This window comes from Falco cherrug, chromosome 13 (genome assembly GCF_023634085.1).
Source record: "Falco cherrug isolate bFalChe1 chromosome 13, bFalChe1.pri, whole genome shotgun sequence".
NCBI classification, from domain to species: Eukaryota; Metazoa; Chordata; class Aves; order Falconiformes; family Falconidae; genus Falco; species Falco cherrug.
In genome coordinates this window covers 22,183,188-22,202,447 of record NC_073709.1, presented here as the reverse complement: position 1 = coordinate 22,202,447, position 19,260 = coordinate 22,183,188, and the positions used below count along the sequence as shown (strand labels likewise).

Below are 19,260 nucleotides of genomic sequence, written 5' to 3'. Positions count from 1 at the left end.
ATTCTGTGTAGCTTTGAACATCCTGGAATCAGTTTGTTTCCTTTTTTTGATTCATCTGTTAAAGAAACTGCTTTGGAACCTGTCAGTATAGTGCAGTACCACAGAATATAGAGAAATATGTTTTTGCACATCTTATTTTTTGAGCAGCAGAAGTCACTGCAGTATTATCTGTGTTGTGACCATCTGTGCACATTCACTGTGATTTCTGTTGATAGCATGTGTTAGCTGTACAAGTGAAAGGCTTGAGGAGCGAGTGAGGACCTTAGCTTCAGCAGTGAAAGACATTAGCTTTGACGTCTGAATCGCCTTTGGTGTGGAGTCCCCAGAGAGCATGCTGAAGGTGTTGCATGTGGGTGACAGCAAGACCCAGGCAGTTCTCCCCTGCAGCTGCCCCCAGGCAGCCCTTCAGGTTCTGTGTAGCACCGTGCCCAGGCCGCGTGTGTTACCGGTGTTACTCACTTACCTTCTGCCTCAGTACCCATTTGTTCCCTCTGTGCCTTTCTCGCTCCCGCTTGGGCTGAGCTGCATCTGCTCCACGTTAAGGTTAGTCCTGGCTTTATGCAGCTGGGTACACGCTGAAGCAGAGGTAATGCAGACAGGAGCACTTCGGTCATGCCAGTGCAATGAGGGAAATACACACACTTCCATATATTTGATGAAGAGATTTTTGGGTTTAGGTTTTTCAACTTATTTTTGAACACTTCTTCGTTTAGCTTTGTAAACCAGGACAACCTTTTTACAATAAAATCCAGTACTAGGAGGTATTAAAATTATGCGAAAAACCAGTAAAGCTGTGGGTGAAATGAACAGGTGCTTACTAAGCATTAAAAGGACACTAACTAAAGTTACTGTTTTAAATCCTTTACCAGCAGGTGTTTATAATTGCCTATAAAAGCCATCTTGCTTTTCACTTCAGCAGAGACATTTTTGAAGTATTAATCATAAAGTATTTGTATTTTTATACCCAGAAGTTGAAGACCTGGCTTATTTTAAGAGGAAAGGTAATTTTTTTCACTGAGGTTCTGTGTTTGAGTTTGGTTTTCAGTGATAGCAGCTCTGCATATGAATCACTTGTTCACTTATTATAAAGTAATAAGAGACACTTAGATGTTTTTGGATGGCAATAAAAACCATATGTGAAAGCATTAATGAAAAACATTCACTGCATTCCTAAGTTTGTTTCTTTTTAGATTGCACTTTATTAGTTTCCAGTACTTTTTCTTCTGTTAGTTTAATACTAGTACTATAGTTCTAGCTTCACAGAGCAATTGGGAAGCACACAATGGAAAAATTTACCCTGCTGACAGTGTGCCCTGTCCACCGAGTGTGCAACATTCAGTAACCACCACAGATCAGGTTTTTTCATCAGACACAGATTTTCTGTCACATGCTTACTGAAGGTGCTTACGCACCTGAGGGCAAATGGAGATCCTGTTTATCTCATTATTATTGGGCTGCTTGCTGTCATTCAGGCACAGTGCTTGGCAGTAAAAACCACAGATACTGTCAGAAAAAGAAACTGGTATTTGGGATTTTTGGTCGTGGATTCTTGAAGTCATGATTTTATTTAAGAAGGGAGCATTTAGATGCAGTCTTACTGCACTTGTGTCCAGCACTCCTTTTTGAGTCCTTTTTCTTAATAAAAAGCTAGAGTATAATATTAAACTGGAATTATTTCAATGCAGATGGTGACTGTTGGTTAATACCTAGATTCTTAATGTCACCTGGTACATGCGAAAGCAGGGGTTTAACTATGATTTACTTGCCTAGTTATATAAAACTAATAACGAAAGATCTAGTAAAAAATCACAAGGCAAAGCAGTAAAACCATTCCAAACCAAGGCAAATCTCTCATCTGCTTTTTTTTGACTGTGTGGCTTGCATTGCAGCACCGCTCGATAGTGTCAGTGCATGTCGGCTTGTCAGGTTCAGCAAGCATTGACACGTCGCTCAGGGTGAGAGACGGCAAACCTGCAGCCGTGTTTGAATTCCTTCTTCAAATGTAATGGTCTGCGTATGGTGGCTGAATTTGATTGTATTCATCTTTGTGCTGTTAGCACTAGTTTAAATTAGAAACAGGCTTCTAAGCCTTTGTCCCTCAGGTTAGTGGTCCTACAGAGTTCTTGGACACAGGCCTGAAAGCAGAAAGCTTGTGGGAAAGAAGCTATTTGTAGTATTAAAAAGCATAACTTCACTGGTCAAGTAACTAGAAGGTGAAGACAGATGAATAAATGTACTCTGGATGTGGTAGTTTATTGTATATTATTAGAGTTCTCCTTGGCCAAGCTAGTTGGAGGTTTTTTGGGTTTATCATTTGCTTGGAAGTCATTTGAAAGTTAAGATTCAGCTGCTAAACACAAGTAGAACTGAGCTGAGGGATTTGATGCATCACTTCATGTTGCTTTTTCAAACTAGGGGGGGTGGGACCGATTAAAAAATAGTCACTAATAACTTGCAAGATAAGATTATTGTAATGATTTCTTAAGAATTAAATTTATGACCATTTAGAGAACCAGATAATTTTGTTATTTAGTCACTATTATCTACTTTGTGTATGTATGCGTATATATATATATAAAAATAGACTTTATATATAAAATCTACTCATTAGACTTTCCATTATGCATACACTTGCTAGCTGAAGAGCAGAGTATTACAGCACAGATTTGTGGGGCTACCTCAAGGTCTGCCTAAATGAGGAAAAGTGTGATATAAAATACGTCCTTCTAATATTTTGTCTAGCTTTGTTGACGAAATCAGTAATCGAAGATGAGGGCTTCTCACAAGCCTCTAGGAGACTCCTGTGTATTCCTTGAGAATTTCATTTTGATGCATATTTTTTGGAAACCAGGAGGATTTTGGGTTTTTTATGTCACTGTCTTCAAATTTCAGAAGGATCTAAACAGTAGCTTTCATGTCTCCTGAATTGCTCTTCTCTGTAAGTACTTCTGACTTAATCTACAAAGGCTTCTTTGATCTTTTTTTTCTTTTTTTTTACTACTCCTTTCACTTCTTATTATTATGGTCCTCTGAAAACCTCGCATATTGCCCTAAGAATATGATTCACAGAAAGTAATAAATTGCCTAAGTGTCATTGCATGAGTCTGTGCTGAGAAGCGCCAATTCCAGCCTTTCAGGTGGTTTATATTGCCCTATCTTTGCTCTCTGTTATCACCTGCCGTGTTTTTCATCGGTCTTACCTGTCTGCTTGCTTTCCCGGAATTGCTGGGTTTTACACTCTCTTCCAAGAGTGAATTAATAGGCATTGTTTGAAGTTGAATTTTACTGTTAACCTTTGTGCTGCTTTTTTCTTTTTTTTTTCTGTATTTCCCCCTTTTTTCTTTATTTCCCCCTTTTTTCCTCTCTTGTATAAGGCCTGATTAAAAGCTTATTTATGTTAATGGAAATTTCCTTTTGAGGCAACGAGGCTTTGCAGAAAAGTTTCAGCCACTGTCTGCTGTTTGTCTACAATTTTTTTTACTGGCCCCTAGTTTAGTCCTGGATTCTTGGTGTTGCATGCTTTACCAGCAGTTTCCTTGCAGGCAAGGTAAGTGCGCTGGCTTAGAGTGACTGTGAAGAAGATGCACTTGTTTCCTTGCAGATCTGGCAGGCTTCTAGGCCTCCCTCTCAGTAGCAGCACCTTGTTTCACTGATGTATTTATTCCTTTCTTCTCTAGCAGGCTATAAACTCTCAGAGAACCTGCAGTAGATACTCCAGTTGCTAACATCTGCCTCCAGCCTGCTGGGACCTATTTGGCTTAGTGTTTACACTAATGAACTTAACACAGGAAAGTAGGAGCACTGACGGAATTTCACTGATGACATGAAACTGAGAGACCGTACTGATATGGTGGAAGCTGAGATTTTAGTACAGTAAGACCTAGATGCTCCTGAGGCATGGACTAGTATAAGACAAAATTAAATTATTCAAAATCATATATGCAGGAGTTGCTGGCAGTGTTTTAGCTGGTTATTTGCTAGAAGTAAATGGCGAGGAAGAGGGCTGTGAGATGCTAATTATTCATACAAAGATTGAGCTTATTTCACTTATTAGGAAAACACAAATGCAATCCCAGGATTTATCAGAAGTAATGCTAAAGGAGAAATGCAGCCTTATGGAAAATGTTAATGCATCAAAACCCTGATGGGTTCTCTGTAACACTGCATGCTGTTACAGCACCCACAGTCATAACAAGGTAAATTTTGTGGTGGTGTGGAGACAGACTGAAACCTTATCACACAAAAAGAGAGTTAAATAGCTGGACATTTCTATTTTTGCCACATGAAGGCTGAGAGGAGGAAGGGCATGATCACTGTTTTCATGCTCACATAATGGACTTTCGGGCCGCAGATGGGCAGACCTGAGCTGAGGTTAACAGCCCGCACGCACAAAAAGTGAACGACCTGGCTATGCTTTACTGTCACCTGGGAGCTGAGGGCTCCAAACTATTAGAAGAAGGAAGTTTTCACATGGTGTTCCAGAATCAGCAGTGTGTTTCTGTGTATCGCAGTGACGGCCAAGTCTCTGCTGACCGAAGTCAGTGCTGCAGTACTCTGCCTGCATCACTCCCATTTTCAGTCGGTCAGAGAGGGCACTGGGGGACACGATGTGCATCCACTGGGCTGAGCTGGGCTGGGCTCAGCTGTGATGTTCCTCCAGCTCATGACATGGGCTTGCAGAGCCTCGTGGCTGATCAGCACTCAAATCCACCTTTAGGTGGGCCCTCACCGAGTCGCTAGGCTCTATCTTTCTTGTCGCTGCGTCTGTCTTTGTGTCATTCTTCCCGAGTGATGTTTTGTGCCCCTTCAGCTGACTGGTGAAATCATGGTGTAGTCAGATCAAGTGTTTCTGCATCTTTGGGGCTGAGTTAATATATTTCCTCAGTCCTCTGGGAATCCCACAGAGAGAGCTGAAACCTACGTGGAGTTTGCTTGGCTCCAGCACACCCAGGGGGCTCCCCTGTGAGGCTAATAAGCCTGAATCCTGGGAGCAAAAATTGGGAGTGTTGGTCCTGCATCCTCTGGCACTTGTGCAAAGAGATTGTTGAGGCTCCAGAGGTGAATTATTGTGGAGCCAAGAGGAGTTTGGCAAGGTCTGTGAATCTGAGCTCAGAGCTGCACAAAAGCAGCTACAGCTGTTCCCGGTGAAGAGCTGTCCCCTGAAGCCGGAGCACTGCATCCACTTGATGCTGCTTTTTGCAGCAACCCTGGGCCTGAGCTGTTTCTTTTTGTGTGGTGTGGGTAATCCCTGGCACCTGAGTGTGCTATTTACAGAGCTTCAATTGTACTTTTGGATTGGTTTGATCCATATTTGAAGGAGTTTCTAGGATGTCTGCCATTGCAGATTCGTTAACTTAGCAAGTGCCCAGGTCCTTTCAGGTATGCCTTCTAGCACCTTCCCACCTCCCCCCACCCCTGAAATGCTTCTGCACAGTGGGTGGTGGGGTCCAAGCATCACTTTATATGGGGTAAAGAATTTTTACTTTCATGCCTACTGTTTTCAGCTGGTAGATACCAGAACTGTTGAGGACTTCTTGTTTGTTGGGGTCTGTGTCCCCCCTTCCTTTAAAACTTCTATCTCCCATATACTCCCTTACCTATGTGTTGCTGTTACGAGATGGCCAATTTCCTCCAACAGATATGTGAGGAAAAAAATAGTCTTGACATACTACTTTGTACCTGGAAGTAGTGAGAATGCAGGAAAGAAACAGGTAGTCTAATGGTCCTGAGCGTTCAGCTGAGCCAGTATGCTATGAAAGAGTTAAATCACTGATTTTCTTAACTTGCAAATACAAGAATTTGGCCTCAGGCAATTAATTGCTGTTTGAGAATGTCTTTGTTGATATGCTGCCATACTCTCTAGTATTTCAAAAGATTTTTACATTAATATTGTATCTCCCCTACAGGTTATTCTGATGAAAGGAAATTTAGTCTTAGGCAAAAATCTTTCAGTGGATTCTCTCTTTAGTTGTTTGGGTGGTTTTTTTTTTAATTCTTCCTCTTCTGTAGGGAGAGACTGAATCAAGTTATACTTAGCCTGTGCCCCTCTAACAAGTGTGTTAAATGTGTTTCTTCAACGTGACAGCTAGCTAATAAAAGCAAAAACGTTTGTTCTTCAGTGGGGAAGTTCAGAGAGCTAATTTGTATCTGCATGCCCTGCAGATATTTTTTTCCCTGAGCTCCAGGAGAGCCTCTTCCCTTCTGGCCAAAGACCTGACTGAGTTCCTCTTGGACACTCCATCTCTTGTCTGCAGAGTCCAACAGGCACAACTGCCTCCATCTGTATGTATGTGAGTTGCAGTTTGTCTCCACTGTTCTAAGCAGCGATGAGAAATGTGATCCTACATTTCTGGAGTCGTTTTGTACTGGTCTTGTGGAACCAGAAGTGCCAAGTTCAGTGTTAACTCAAGAATTTGACTTGCACAAACCAGTGGTCTTTTCTAAATACCTTCAGGCTACGCTGTGTTTTAATTTATAAGGGTGTGAGCGCCAGATCTTGATAGAAAGGTCATTAATACGTTACTGTTGGGTTTGGCCGGTGTTGTTGTATTTTACAGAGAAAAATACTATTAAAAATATTTTGATGGAAAATTGAGATGTGTTACTAGTTTGGAGTAATTATCTAAACGTTTGTGTCAAACTAGTGACAACACCAATCTTTAGCTTTTCTCAGCACTGCAATTAAGCAGTGCACATTTGGTAAAATAACTATTGCTTCTAATTTAGCTCCTGGGCAGTGATTTTCTTTGTCCTTTGATCTGAGGCAAGTTTTCTGGTGTTGTCAGTGGAGGGACTCACAAGGTTCTCATTCAGAGGAGGTATATTTATTTGTTCTTAGAAAGAAGTGGGAGAACTGTTTTTGATCTTCTCAGTATTTGTTCCATTGGTGCTGGACTTAAATGGCTCAGCTTTCATGATATTAATATTCTAAACAAGGAAAAACTTTTATGCTAATTTTACATAGCTCAATTTTTACAAATTGTGTTCAGGGATAGTTTTTGAACGTGTGGTGGTTTTGCACTAGTTTTCTGTTATATTTGGACTGTTACAGAAAAATTCCCTTTTCTTGTCTCCAGCACAGAGTAAATCTGTCAGGGTCGAAAGCGACACAAAATCAAGTAAAATGAATTGTTGGTCTCAGAAGGTTGACTTGAGTACACTGAAAGTGGTAAAGGAGTCACATTAATCATGTCTTTTATTTTATAATCGTTGCTAAATTTGATAAACTGTGATCTGTTTCATCAGTTTAAAAAAACCTGTTTAAATAGTTAAGCTATTTAAATCAAACTACTGTCTGTTAAGGAGAAAAACAGAATGTTTTGACAAATTAAGCCGTATATGTTGTGAAATCCTCAAAGTGAGTATCATGCACATAGTAGAATACTTGTAACCGCCTTATGTTCAGGTGCGTGGATTCATTGACCTAGTTAGGTTTGGGAAATGCTGTGACAAGCAGTGTTAAAACCATGCAAACTTAGGGGGAGTTACTGAATATATTATATGATTTGGTCACCGCAGGTTTTTCCTGGATGTGTCGGTGCTGTCCAAGCCATTGCTGTGTGCTAGGGTCATCACTGCTGTATTCAAAGTTAGTGCTTTCTAGTGTTTTCAGAGCTGGGGTGGTATTCAACAGAATTTCACCCGGCTCTGATAAAATCCTCTATGATCAGAAATATTTCTTTTAAATAACCTGAAATATTCACTATATTTTTCTGTTAGACTGATGATTGTCAGTCTTCTATCTTACCTGGCTGTAGAAGAAAGACCTTGAGCGTCAAGAATTCATTTCCAAACTTTGTGCAAGACTGCTTTATAATTTTGGATGAAAATAGTTACAGGCTCTTCCTCTCTCTTTCTCTTCTGACGGCGGTAAGACACCATGTTTCTGCAGTTTGTGTAGTTAGGGGTGTTTCATATTTGTAGAAGGGTAGAGACTCTGGCTTAAGGTTGGTCTTGCTCACAACTTCATTTCTTGATCTTTGCATCTTCTAAAATGTTTTCTTTAAGCAAGAGACTATTTTGGAGTCTACGTTGCTTTTGCTGACACTGAAATTATCAGCTTTCTCTTGCCAATTTACATCTCCAAGTTTGACTTGAGCTGTGAAGCTATAATTCTGTGGGAATAAGTCTGAGTTTCTCCTATTTTCAAATTTAGATGTTCTATGGAATGCAAAACATAGATTGCACAATCATGCCGTCTGAGTAATAATCTTACATTTAATTGGGGAATTATTTACAAGCATTCCCTGGGCATTTAAGGCAAAGTGTGTCTCATGTTTGCCTTTTGAAAGAAATACAATAGTAATTGTTTAAAGGTCTTAATTTTAGAGCTCAATATTGGTTGCATCGAATGCAATTAGAGATTTCTTAATACTGTATTGCTCATTCACAGCTATTTTACTCCAGTCCTATTCGGCTGTTTCATTTTGGTTTGAAACTCTGACTTCCCTCTGTCTGCTGTGATTTTCAAATCCCTACTCATAAAAAAAAATGTCAGAGTCCCAGACTCACAGCAGAATATTATATCACTTTGGGTTTGTGATATCGCTTACATTAACAATGAGTCTTAATAACTGAAGAAGTTGAAAAGTGATAGGTTGCCATTTCGTTGGATGTGAAATCAGCGAAATACTTGGGCCTTTGCTATCCGTGCGTTTCGAAACAAACTGCGGTGTCAGCAGCGTTGGAGGCTGGCATTACTTCTGGTGGATTTGAGGCCTGATTTAACAACAGTTAAACGGCACTACAGTGCTGGTTTTGCCGTGTGAGTAGGACATAAAGGCTTTTAAAGTCTCCAACGGGTTTCTGGTCTTCTGAAGTCAGATGATGATTATTGTCATAGTGTGGAGGGAAGACTCCTGTAGGGCACCTAATACACTAGTTGCAGTCATGTATTCCTTAAATCTAGATGCGCTTACCTTCCAACCGCTAGCTAATGTGTTTGACCAAGCCACTCAGCTACTCAGTAATTAGTTTTCTTTGGTGGAAAATAACCTCGTGTTCCTTGAGAAGGAACTCCTAAAGGTTTGTGAGGTGCTCCGATGCTCCAACGGACACGCATGTATTTTGTCACAGCTATAGACAGTCTCACAGCTGGAGTCATTAGGAGCTGTTGCTTCTCTCCATTCTTCAGGATATGGTGCAATATGCGATAGCGTGCAATTGGAACGATTTCAGTAAATTAGTAATTCAGGTTAGTGTATTAGTTTGTGATGATATGTAATTTCAGATGATATTCCTCAGCAAAACTTTGGACACTTTTCTTCTGCAGCATCCTTACATCTTAGCTTGGCTGTCATGGTTTAGCTAGGTGGGTGAAAGAACCAGCTGGTGGTCAGTGGAGCCTACAGGGGCTGGACTCGGACCCTTCCTGTTTAATGTCTTTAGCAATGACCTGGAGTGGTCAACATGGCACACTCTCAAGACAGCAGACCAGGGGGCTCATTAATATGCTGGAGGGTAGAGCTACCAACCTGGTACCTGAGCAGGCTGCAGGGATAGGTCTGCAGGAACCTCACAAAATTAAGCAAGGACAAATGCCAAGTCCTGCACAGGGGGGAAAGAAAACTCCCTGGCAGGGATACAGGCTGGGGACAGAGGGCTGCAGGGAGCAGCTCTGCTGGAAAGGTCCTAGGGGTCCTGGCAGACAGCCAGGTGCCAAGACAGGTTGTGTCATCTCCATCCTTGGAAGTTTTCAAGACTGGACGAGGCAAAACTGAGCATCCTAGTCTGAACTCATGGCTGAGCTTGCTTTGAGCCAGAGGTTGGACTTAAAGACTTCCTGAGGTCACCTTCAACCTGAAATATCTATCCTGTGATTCCGTGACTGCTTATTCAGTTTCAGATTCGGGTTGTAAATTTGCCTTTATAATTCAAGTTGCATGTCTAAAATGTTACATGCTCTGTTTGTTCTATCACAAATTCAACTAACACTGTGTGTGTGCGCTCACGTGTAGTGTTCCGTTTAAAAAAAAACAAACAAACAAAACAAAACAAAAAACTGAGCCTTTACCAAGCTCACAATTCAAAAATAATTGTTTTATCACAAGCGTTATTTGCATCTCTGTACTTTATTACTGGTTTCTTCTGTGCTTGTTTGTAGTGTAAACTTGCCACATGACTAATATGCTTTTTTTGTTTCAACAGAGGGAGAATATATCAAGATGTTCATGCGAGGCCGCCCGATCACAATGTTCATTCCTTCTGATGTAGAAAACTATGATGATATTAGGACAGAGCTGCCTCCTGAAAAGTTAAAACTGGAGTGGGTGTATCCTTAATATCAGTAGCTACTTGATGTTCCCTTTTGTCTTGCTTTTTCTTCCCTTCACAATCTGGTCTTGTGTCTTCTCTGTTCAGAGATAAAAATTACTTAACAGTGGCGGAAGAAAGTTTAACAACTGAAATGGTTTGTAGCTACTGTATAGTACAACTTTAAGCTGCAAAATATGTAAGCAAAGAAAAGACATACTTCTTTTGTTGTTTTGCTGTTGAAACTAATTGCAATTTATTTTTAGTGTGAAAGTCTTTGGAGAGTTAGAGTTTCAGAAATGTCCCCCAATATATCAATGTAGGCTTTGCATTCAGATTGTTAGTTTTCAGTTTTTCAATCTCTGTTCATTTTTAGGAGGCTTTAGAGCTATGAAAGATCTTGCATTTCTTGTTGTCCTTGCCTATGGAGTGAGGATTACAGAAGCAGCCATCCTTTGCACTGCTGCTGTGTTTCAGCTTCAAAGCAAAGGGGGTTAATTTCTTGGGGACCAGTTTGCATTAAATACATGAAATAAATCTATCATTTGAAGAACGGAGTTGGTGTGACTGCTGACAATTCTCCAGGCTTAGTGGTTCAGATGTTAAGTTCATTGTAAGAGAGGTGCTACTGCACAAGTTTGGGTCTTCCTGTCACCCCACCCCCCTCCACCCCCCATCTCGGCAGATTCTTCAGTAAGCTGTGATTAAGTAAGTTTTTTAGCGTTTCAGTAAAATAACACATCTAGGCAGCACTTGAGTTGGTGTCATAATCTCAAGTCTGATCCTTCTGATGTTGCTGAAAGCAGGCATGCTGGATGAAGATCAGATCTACTTTTTCGGCAGCAGTGAGCAGTTTGGACTGATGAAAACTGATCATGAAATCACACCCTCAGTTAAGTAGGTGCAAATCCCGATGTGGACACACTTATTTAATGTCCAAAGGCCTTAAGTTCAAGTTAAACCAGTTTCCTGCTGAGGGCTAATTAAAGGTAAATAAATCTAGTGTCTAAACAGACTGTCCGTATATTTTTGGGATCTGTTTAAGGAAACGTTATCCTAAATCAGACCAGTATATTTATGAGCATAGGGTATCTTCTGGATAGGATGGTGAAGAAAACGATGAGGAAAAGGCAGTAAAATTTGCAGGCTTGATATTGGTCTCTATGAAGTTGCACAAAATTGTTCTTCAGTTTTGGAGGCAGGAAGATACAGCAGCAGAAGATCTTGTACTTCATGCACAGGTTTAGCAAGGGGAAGAAAACTGCAAGCCAGCTGTAACTTCCCTATGTGAAGGCAAACTGAAACCTGTACCCCTTATTAAAAAGATGTGGGGATAGTGGTTCACAGAATATTTTAGTAATGTCAGGTGTTTTGCAACTGGAAGGTCAATTGAGCCTTGAATTGTTCGATCTATACGTTTTTGTTTGAACACCTTTAATTCTCCTGCCTTCTGGATGTTTGTTTGTAATTGGGTTTTCCTTTGATACTACTGTTTTCAAAGATGCTGATCAGCTATGATCAACCTCACAGCAAAAACAGAAGGGTTCTTGGGGTGGGTGGGTTCTTTGTTTGTTTCTTTGTTCAGTTGGTTGGTTTGGGAAGGAGATGTCCTTTTCAGATGTACTGTGTCCTGCAGGTATATTCCACTAGATAGCCAGTACTGTAGACTCACAAAACACACTTAGTTTTTATCTGCCCTGCAGATTACTTCCCATTGAAGAAATGCCTAAGCTGCTTGGCAAGATAAAGTAGCTCCTGGGGAAGTCTGAGCTCTTTACTATGTCTGGTTCATGAGTGATTTAATTTAAATAATTTAATTTGTGTATCCCTGCTTTGTAGTGCAGTCTTCCCTACTGCACTTCGGAACTGGTTAAAGTGTATCTGGCATTTCTAGTAACAGCAAAGTGGGCTTGTAGCAGCTACAGGGTCACAGTCAGTGCTGCTGTGGACAAGCAGTGACTTTATACTCTTTCTCCCAGTATACAGTAGCTCGGTTTCTGGAGGGCATTTCTGACTCTGTTTTATAAGATTATTTTTAGCACTGGTGCTCTTCTGTCTAAGAATAATTGAAGCCAGTGGTAAATATACTGTTGAATTCTGGTGTACAGGGGATCACTTTTCATGGGGGTCATGGCTATTCTTAGGCAATTAAAAAGAACAAGAACCCCAAACTAAAATCTCTTCAGCATATCAAATGTGACAAAACAGTCCTTGTAACTGGTGAGAAACGTTCCTGATATGAAGACCAGTATCTCTGAATTTTCCTGTTGAAACATCAGTCTCGTTGCAAGATGAATATTGAGATTTAGGGGAAACTAAGTATCAAATTCGTCATCCCTTTTTCTGTGGAGAGAGACAGTCAATTATTGTATTAGCAAGCTTTGTTCTGAGGGTGTGAAGCAACAGTCCCTCTCATTTTCTCTCAAGGTAGTTTGGGATGGACAATGAAGAAAGCAAAAAAATTTCTTCTGCAAAACAAGTTGTTCCTTTACATGCTCTTAAAAAAACATGGTCCTAGAAAATGCAGCTGCTCTTTGGTACTTTATTATGTAGGAGGGGTAAAGGAAAGGAATGGACTGAGAAACCGTGACCGTTTTTTGCAGCCTCGTGAATGCCAGAGTTCAATGGTGGGTGCCAAAATATTTAGCCTTAGCTTTGCATGGCAGATTTCTACTGTGGAAAGGCAGGTTTGCATAAATCTTTAATGCTTTTTCTAGGATGAATGTTCAAAGATGTCAATCTTACTAAATCCTTATCAATACATTCCCTATTGTATAAAGCAGTCTAACAAGATCTGCTTTTCTCCGCTGAGAAGCGTTCTTGATGCTTCAAGATAGAAAAAATATTTTCATAGGTTTGTAGCCCATCATTTTTGAAAGTTCAGTGGTCTGATTGTTTTAGTTTGGGTTTTTTTTTTATGTGTCTCTGTGTTTGGGGTTTTAGTTTTTTGTTGTTGTTTTTAATAAAAGGCAGTTCTGGAGTTTATTTTTATTCCATCGGTGGTTAAAAGAAGAAGAGAAAAATTTAGTGGGAAAGTAAATAGTGATGCAGGAGAAACAGAAGCATCCCTTTGTTTCCGCCCTCAGCATTGGTTGTATCAGCATTTCCCTTGATACCGTTTGCTAAGCAAGCCAGTGCATAACCTCTGCTTCAGAGGAGCCATTGTGTTTTTCTGTAATAAATGGAAGACAGCAATATAAAAATCTATTTCGTTTTCCATGTTCTTAAGAGATTAATTGACACCAGAATGCAGTGTCTCTCTTTGAACCATTGCTTAGTTACAGCATGTGTTTAATGTGTTTAATTTTGCAAGTGTCCCTTGCAAGTGGTACAGCAGCCCTGGGCTTGAGTGGGACCGCAAGAGGAAGGGTAGTGTGGGAGGGGGATTTTTTAGGGTGGGGGGTGGCACTGAATGTGGTAATGTGTGTGGATTGTTGGTGGAAAAGTAGTTCTTTTCCAAGAATAGAGGCCAGGCTGTCAGCTTAGGAGAGGTCAGTTTAGATACTCCCAAACTTGGACTACTGCACCTGCTTTCATTTATGAGGAAGGGCCAGCTTCATCCATCTAGCTTTCTCCATGTGGGACTTTGACTTCCCTTTTGCTTACCTGGTTAACCAGGACCTAAGGCTGGAATCCTTTAGCTAAAGTTGCTTAATGTATTTCCCGTATTTTCGCTGCTGTTGCAGGTGCCTTAGTTGGCAATGAAGTGGAAAGCTCTCTGAAGCACAGGGCGTAACAGGAAAATTGTATTTTTTTGAGGCTACAGAGCTACTGTTAAAGTCTGAGTTACGGTATTAATTGTACCTAGTGACCCTGGGAACAGAAATACAGGCAGACAGCCACGTTAGGAATCTAGATGAAGAAAATGTCACCTGTTTCAAAGAAATAACGAGTTGTAATAATGTTTGATTAGTGCTAACCAAGGGTGGTTTGCAGGCTGTAAAACTTCTGAATGTCATTTGGCGTCATGCAGGATTCCTACAAAAATCATCCCTTTATGTATTTTGGGTAGATTTGAATAGGGTATTTTTCACTGTGTCAGTTCCTTTTGAGCTTTGTTTGTTTTAAAAATACTCTAAAATGGTCTAAAGAAATATTTCCTGAACTTGGCAGCTGCTGTGCAGAAGCTTGCCTTTTTCTGAAGGGCATTAGGAATTTTCACATGCTTGTTTTAAAAGGCCAAATGAAAATAATACTCGGGTGCCTGGAATGCAGATGCACAGCTCTGTTGCTGTGAAAAATGTTAAATCAGAACGGCCAGTCCTGCTGTTCCTTAATGAAACTTCACATGGAGGGCTTTGAAAATAATAACACTACATTTCTTTTACTTCAGTATGCCATATATATTTTATTTTTAATGTCAATGAGCATCACTTTTAAAGGGATTTGGTTTCCTGAAGTCCAACTGTGTGGGGTTTGTTTTTTTAAACTGTTAGTGAAATTGTGCTGTAGTTCCAGAAGAAAAGCATAGAGGCCATTTGCTGACATGAAAGGTCCCCAAGAATCCTTTAAGAAAAAAAAAGTTGGGTGGTGTTTTTTTTCCTGGTACACAGTGATTATGAAAACCTTGACTTTAAAAAAAAATACACATAGATATGGGTATCGTGGAAGAGACTGTCGAGCCAATGTTTACCTCCTTCCTACCGGAGAAATTGTATATTTCATAGCATCAGTGGTGGTACTGTTTAACTATGAGGAGAGAACTCAGCGACACTACTTGGGTCATACAGATTGTGTTAAATGGTTAGTATATAACATTTGCATGTAAGTATGTGTGTAATAATGCAGAAATAATTTTTCTTTTATTCTCTCCTACTGTATGTATGAGCTCATTAATGTCATCGTAATTGTAGTTATTTTCCATTTCATCAGTCCCAGTAGTAAACACTGCACAAATGGATGGTGCTAGAGCAGTCCATGCTATTTTAGGATTTCTGGCTTAAATGTAAAACAACGGGATGTGTAGGCAATCTAAGAGTGCCAGATTAGATAAAGGATCTTTGCGTAAATTACTCTAAATAGATGTCCCAGAAATTAAAATTTGTTTGCAGCCTAATTCTAAATCAGTTGTTTACAAGCAGTATGGTAAAGCTGTGGTCTTAAAGGAGAATTAGAAAACCAAATGGAAAAGTGAGGAATAATTTTCTCATTTTTTAATATATGCTTCACCCATTAAGACTGTCTCGGAAATCAGAAAGATGTTTGCAAAACAGAATAGAGAAGCAAGGAAACTGAAGCCAGCATCATTGTGGGTGTAAAGGCAGTTGCTGACTTTACAATGGTAGTTTGAAGAGTAGGGCACATAATGTAATGGTGAATGTAAGCTCCCTACCGTACCTGAATGGAGCAGAGTTGCCATCTAAACTTCTTTTTCTCCTGTCTGTGCTTTGATAACTGTAATTGCTCCCTGTGGGAGGAATGCTGTCAGTCTTGTGTTCTTCACTTTCATTCAAAAATCTAGACCGAATTGCAAATGTGTTTGGTGTCCATCATTCAGGATTCCACCTGCTCCCCCTTTCCTGTTTTGATGGCTTTCTTCACCTTGGTAATTTTACAGAGAAAGCAAATAAGAAGGTCAGTCAAAAATCGCTAGGACTAACTAAGAGGATGTGCACTCTGAAATCTGTTTATTCCCATCAGCTTCAAAGCAATATGTGATAAGCAAAATCAGACTTTTACTTAAACTAGTAGCGCACATACCGGAGAACTTCACAGGTACAATTACATCAGTAACTCGTTTCAGGTGGCAGTAATCCCTGACTCCTGGGTGCACAAGCCCTCAGCCAACTTCTCCGCTGTTTTTTTCCCTAGGTTCCTGCTATCTGTAGGTTTAGGCATAAAACATGCCATAGTGTTTATAAATATGGCACGTAACTGCGTGTAGGAAGCTCATCATGAGACAGTGTGTATTTTGTTGCAGTGGACTCCCAATACAGGGCAAACCTTAGATTTGCCAGTGCCCATGTGGAGGCAGCTCTTCTGGCATTCCTGGCTGTGCACCACCAGCCATCACAAGAGCCTGTGTATGGCTTGTAATGTACATCACATAAAGCCATACACATTACATCAGTACCTTCTGTAATGAAATAGTCTGATGAAAAGCATTCAAGCTGTCTCATTGAAAGTGGGATTTAGGATCATAAGTGTCTTCATGGGCTTCTGTTGAGAAAGAAAAAAAATTTACAAAAAAAACCTCTCAGTTTTGAAGACCTATGACAGCAAAAAGCAAGTCATATTTCTGTCTGTCTTAGTCTTGCAGTTCATCCAGACAAAATTAGAATTGCAACAGGACAGTTAGCTGGAGTGGATAAAGATGGAAGGGTAAGTAATAGAGCTGTTGAGTAGTAGTATCCTTGTTTTGAAAATCAGGAAAAAGTGTTTGGATTATTATTTTTTTAAATCTCATTATCACCTTCTGTTTGCGGTTTATTTTATGCACCACGTTTACTGAGATATTTTGCTGTTTCTAAGGTAACAGCCTGTATCTCTAGCAAAAGACAGTAACAGCTAAGCACTGAGACATGAATCAAAAAGAGCAGAAGCTCATAAAGTCTTTTGTCTGTGACACAGGAAACTCAATTTTAATTCTGCAAGCAAACACAAAGCTTGTAATCAGTTTATAAGGCCATATCATTTCTGTCACATTTCTTTCAATAAGTCTTCCCGCAGAGAGCAAGCCCCCAGTTCTGTGGGTCACTGTGCTCTTAAGGTTTTGTGGAAGATGAAACCAACTTTGAGAATTCATGGAAGGTGTGTCAAGCTTTCCTACAAACTTGCTCATTCGAGGGCAGGTGTGTTTAAATGCTCTTGTCCCTGGCTCTTGGCAAATTCTGTCAGTATTTGAATAATTGGATTATCTTCATGAAGTTATAGACAGAGGGGGGAAAAAAAGTGGGAGGAAGAGATACTATGAGGTGTAGGAGCATGTTAAATATAACCCTTACTCAGATGTTCAGCTGAATTTCATGGATTTTGTAAGAAATTGATTCTTTTGTATAGCTGTTACGATTTCAACTGAACATCTGTTGACTCTTCTTAGGGCTGGTTGGTTTGTTTTTCCATCAGTGGGATGATTTATTGTCACTTTCTGTGGTGAATGCTGTCCTTAAGCCAACTTAATTCCCATTTCATTCATGTTTCTTTCACATTTATGAAGCTAAGCTGGTTTGGGATAGTGATTGTATGAAATACAGCTATGGATATTTTCATTGAGTGGTTGGTGATGGTTAGGGGACTTGGTGCACCAGGGTTTATTTTTTTAAATTATTTTTTCTTCCTACTTCATATATAAAAAAAGAAGGTTTGATCATTGTTTTCAGTTGTTGCGTAAGATCTGGGGTCTGAAATGCAAGAGGACTCTTTCATTATTTGTTCAATGACTTAAATTGGGCAAAGATTTATTTTCACAACTACCAAATGCCACCATACGTAATTTCCTGCCTCAGCAGCACTGCTAACGTGTTTGTAGCCCAGACACAGGGCGCAGGAGTATCTAGACTCTCACCTTTGAGCTTCAAGACACTATCTAGCAGCAGCATCCACACAGGTCATCCTGCATTTCAGTCTGCCGTTGGTAATTCAGGTAGCTCCTGCTTAACGAAACTTGACGTCTGCATATGATGCTTTCCCTGTTGATGACACTGTTTGTCCCATTGCTTTTTCATGCAGCCTCTGCAGCCCCATGTTAGAGTGTGGGACTCGGTGAGCCTGGTGACGCTGCAGGTTATCGGCCTGGGGACTTTTGAGCGTGGAGTGGGGTGTTTGGATTTTTCAAAAGCGGTAAGACGGGTGCAGTTACTTATGCTAAATAATTTACCCAATCTTATGTGAACAGGAAGGAAATCTCTGGATGTTTTTTATGCACTTGTCTAGCTGATCTGTTTTGGTATTAAAAGCATGTCGGTAAAGTCTATGTATTCTTTATAAAACCAGCTGAGGGTGAGCTAGCTGGAAAAAACTGGAAACTGCACATGTGAAAATTGTGGTAACAAACTAGCACAGTGAATGAATAGCAGGCAAGAAAAGCCTTAACTAGAAATGGAAGTCCATGTGGGGTTTTGTGGCTCAGTTTGTTTGTGAGGGGCTTGGATTTTAGTTTGGATGTTAAAAATAAGTTTGTGAGGTTTGTGAAGATGAATTTTGGTGGGTTCTGGTAGAAGGGATAACTTTTCTGCTTGCGCAGCTGGAGTTGGTTTTTATCCACCAACAGGAAATGAAAAAAAAAAAAACAAAAAACCAACCAACCAACAAAACCCACATTATATTGTGGGGTTTTTTTTTCCTGAGGAATAATTTGTTTAATTTATGCCTCTACTTTTACATTAAAAAAAAAAAAAAAGTCTTGTTACTTGGCCTGCAACGTTTATCAGAAAAATCAGTAGTAAATGAAGATGTGCGACTTGGCATTGCTAAAGTTCTCATTTCAAAATTGGCCACGAGTCCATCTTTTTGTAAAATACGTGTATATTTTAATCTTTACACTGCCTTTGTATTTTCACCAAAGCGCTGAAACATATCAGACCTCCTGAAAAACCAGACTCTAATTTTTGCATCCCAGATTTTGCAGAATTAATATGTATGAAAATTAAAAAATGCAGAGAAAGAATGTCTGCTGTATTTTGCTGATGGGGAAGAAGATTCACAGAACAGCTGAGGTGGGCAGGGCGGTCTGGAGGTCCCACCACCCTGCTGACAGCAGGCTCCCCAGAGCCCAGCTGGGTGCCCAGTGTCACCAAGGGTGGAAACTCAGTGTTGCTGGGTGACTTGTGGAAACAAAATGCTTAACTCTCTTGCTGCAGTTTCAATTAACATTGAAATGTTGCTAGGTTTGTTATATCTAGCTTCTGTCATTCAGTAAATAAAATATTTTTTTTTTTCCCTGCAAATAGGGGGTAACATAAATAAAACAGAATAATGTGAAAGGAGTACTGTCATTCCTGTCATTCTAACAAACCAATAACACTGTTGAGCTCGGATACTTTTTTTTTTTCCCAAGGAGAATAAATACAC

At 40.1% G+C, this 19,260-nt stretch overlaps 1 protein-coding gene across 7 annotated transcripts in view; it reads left to right on the top strand.

The window, feature by feature from the left end:
• Positions 1 to 19,260, top strand: part of EML4 (EMAP like 4) — a 162,928-nt gene that overhangs the window by 115,470 nt on the left and 28,198 nt on the right. For all 7 annotated transcript variants that reach the window (XM_055725568.1, XM_055725567.1, XM_014278171.3 and 4 more), the window contains 4 exons: positions 10,147 to 10,270; positions 14,845 to 14,994; positions 16,503 to 16,572; positions 17,920 to 18,030. In XM_055725568.1, coding sequence (XP_055581543.1) covers positions 10,147 to 10,270; positions 14,845 to 14,994; positions 16,503 to 16,572; positions 17,920 to 18,030 — 455 coding nt within the window. The remainder of the gene's footprint in view (positions 1 to 10,146; positions 10,271 to 14,844; positions 14,995 to 16,502; positions 16,573 to 17,919; positions 18,031 to 19,260) is intronic.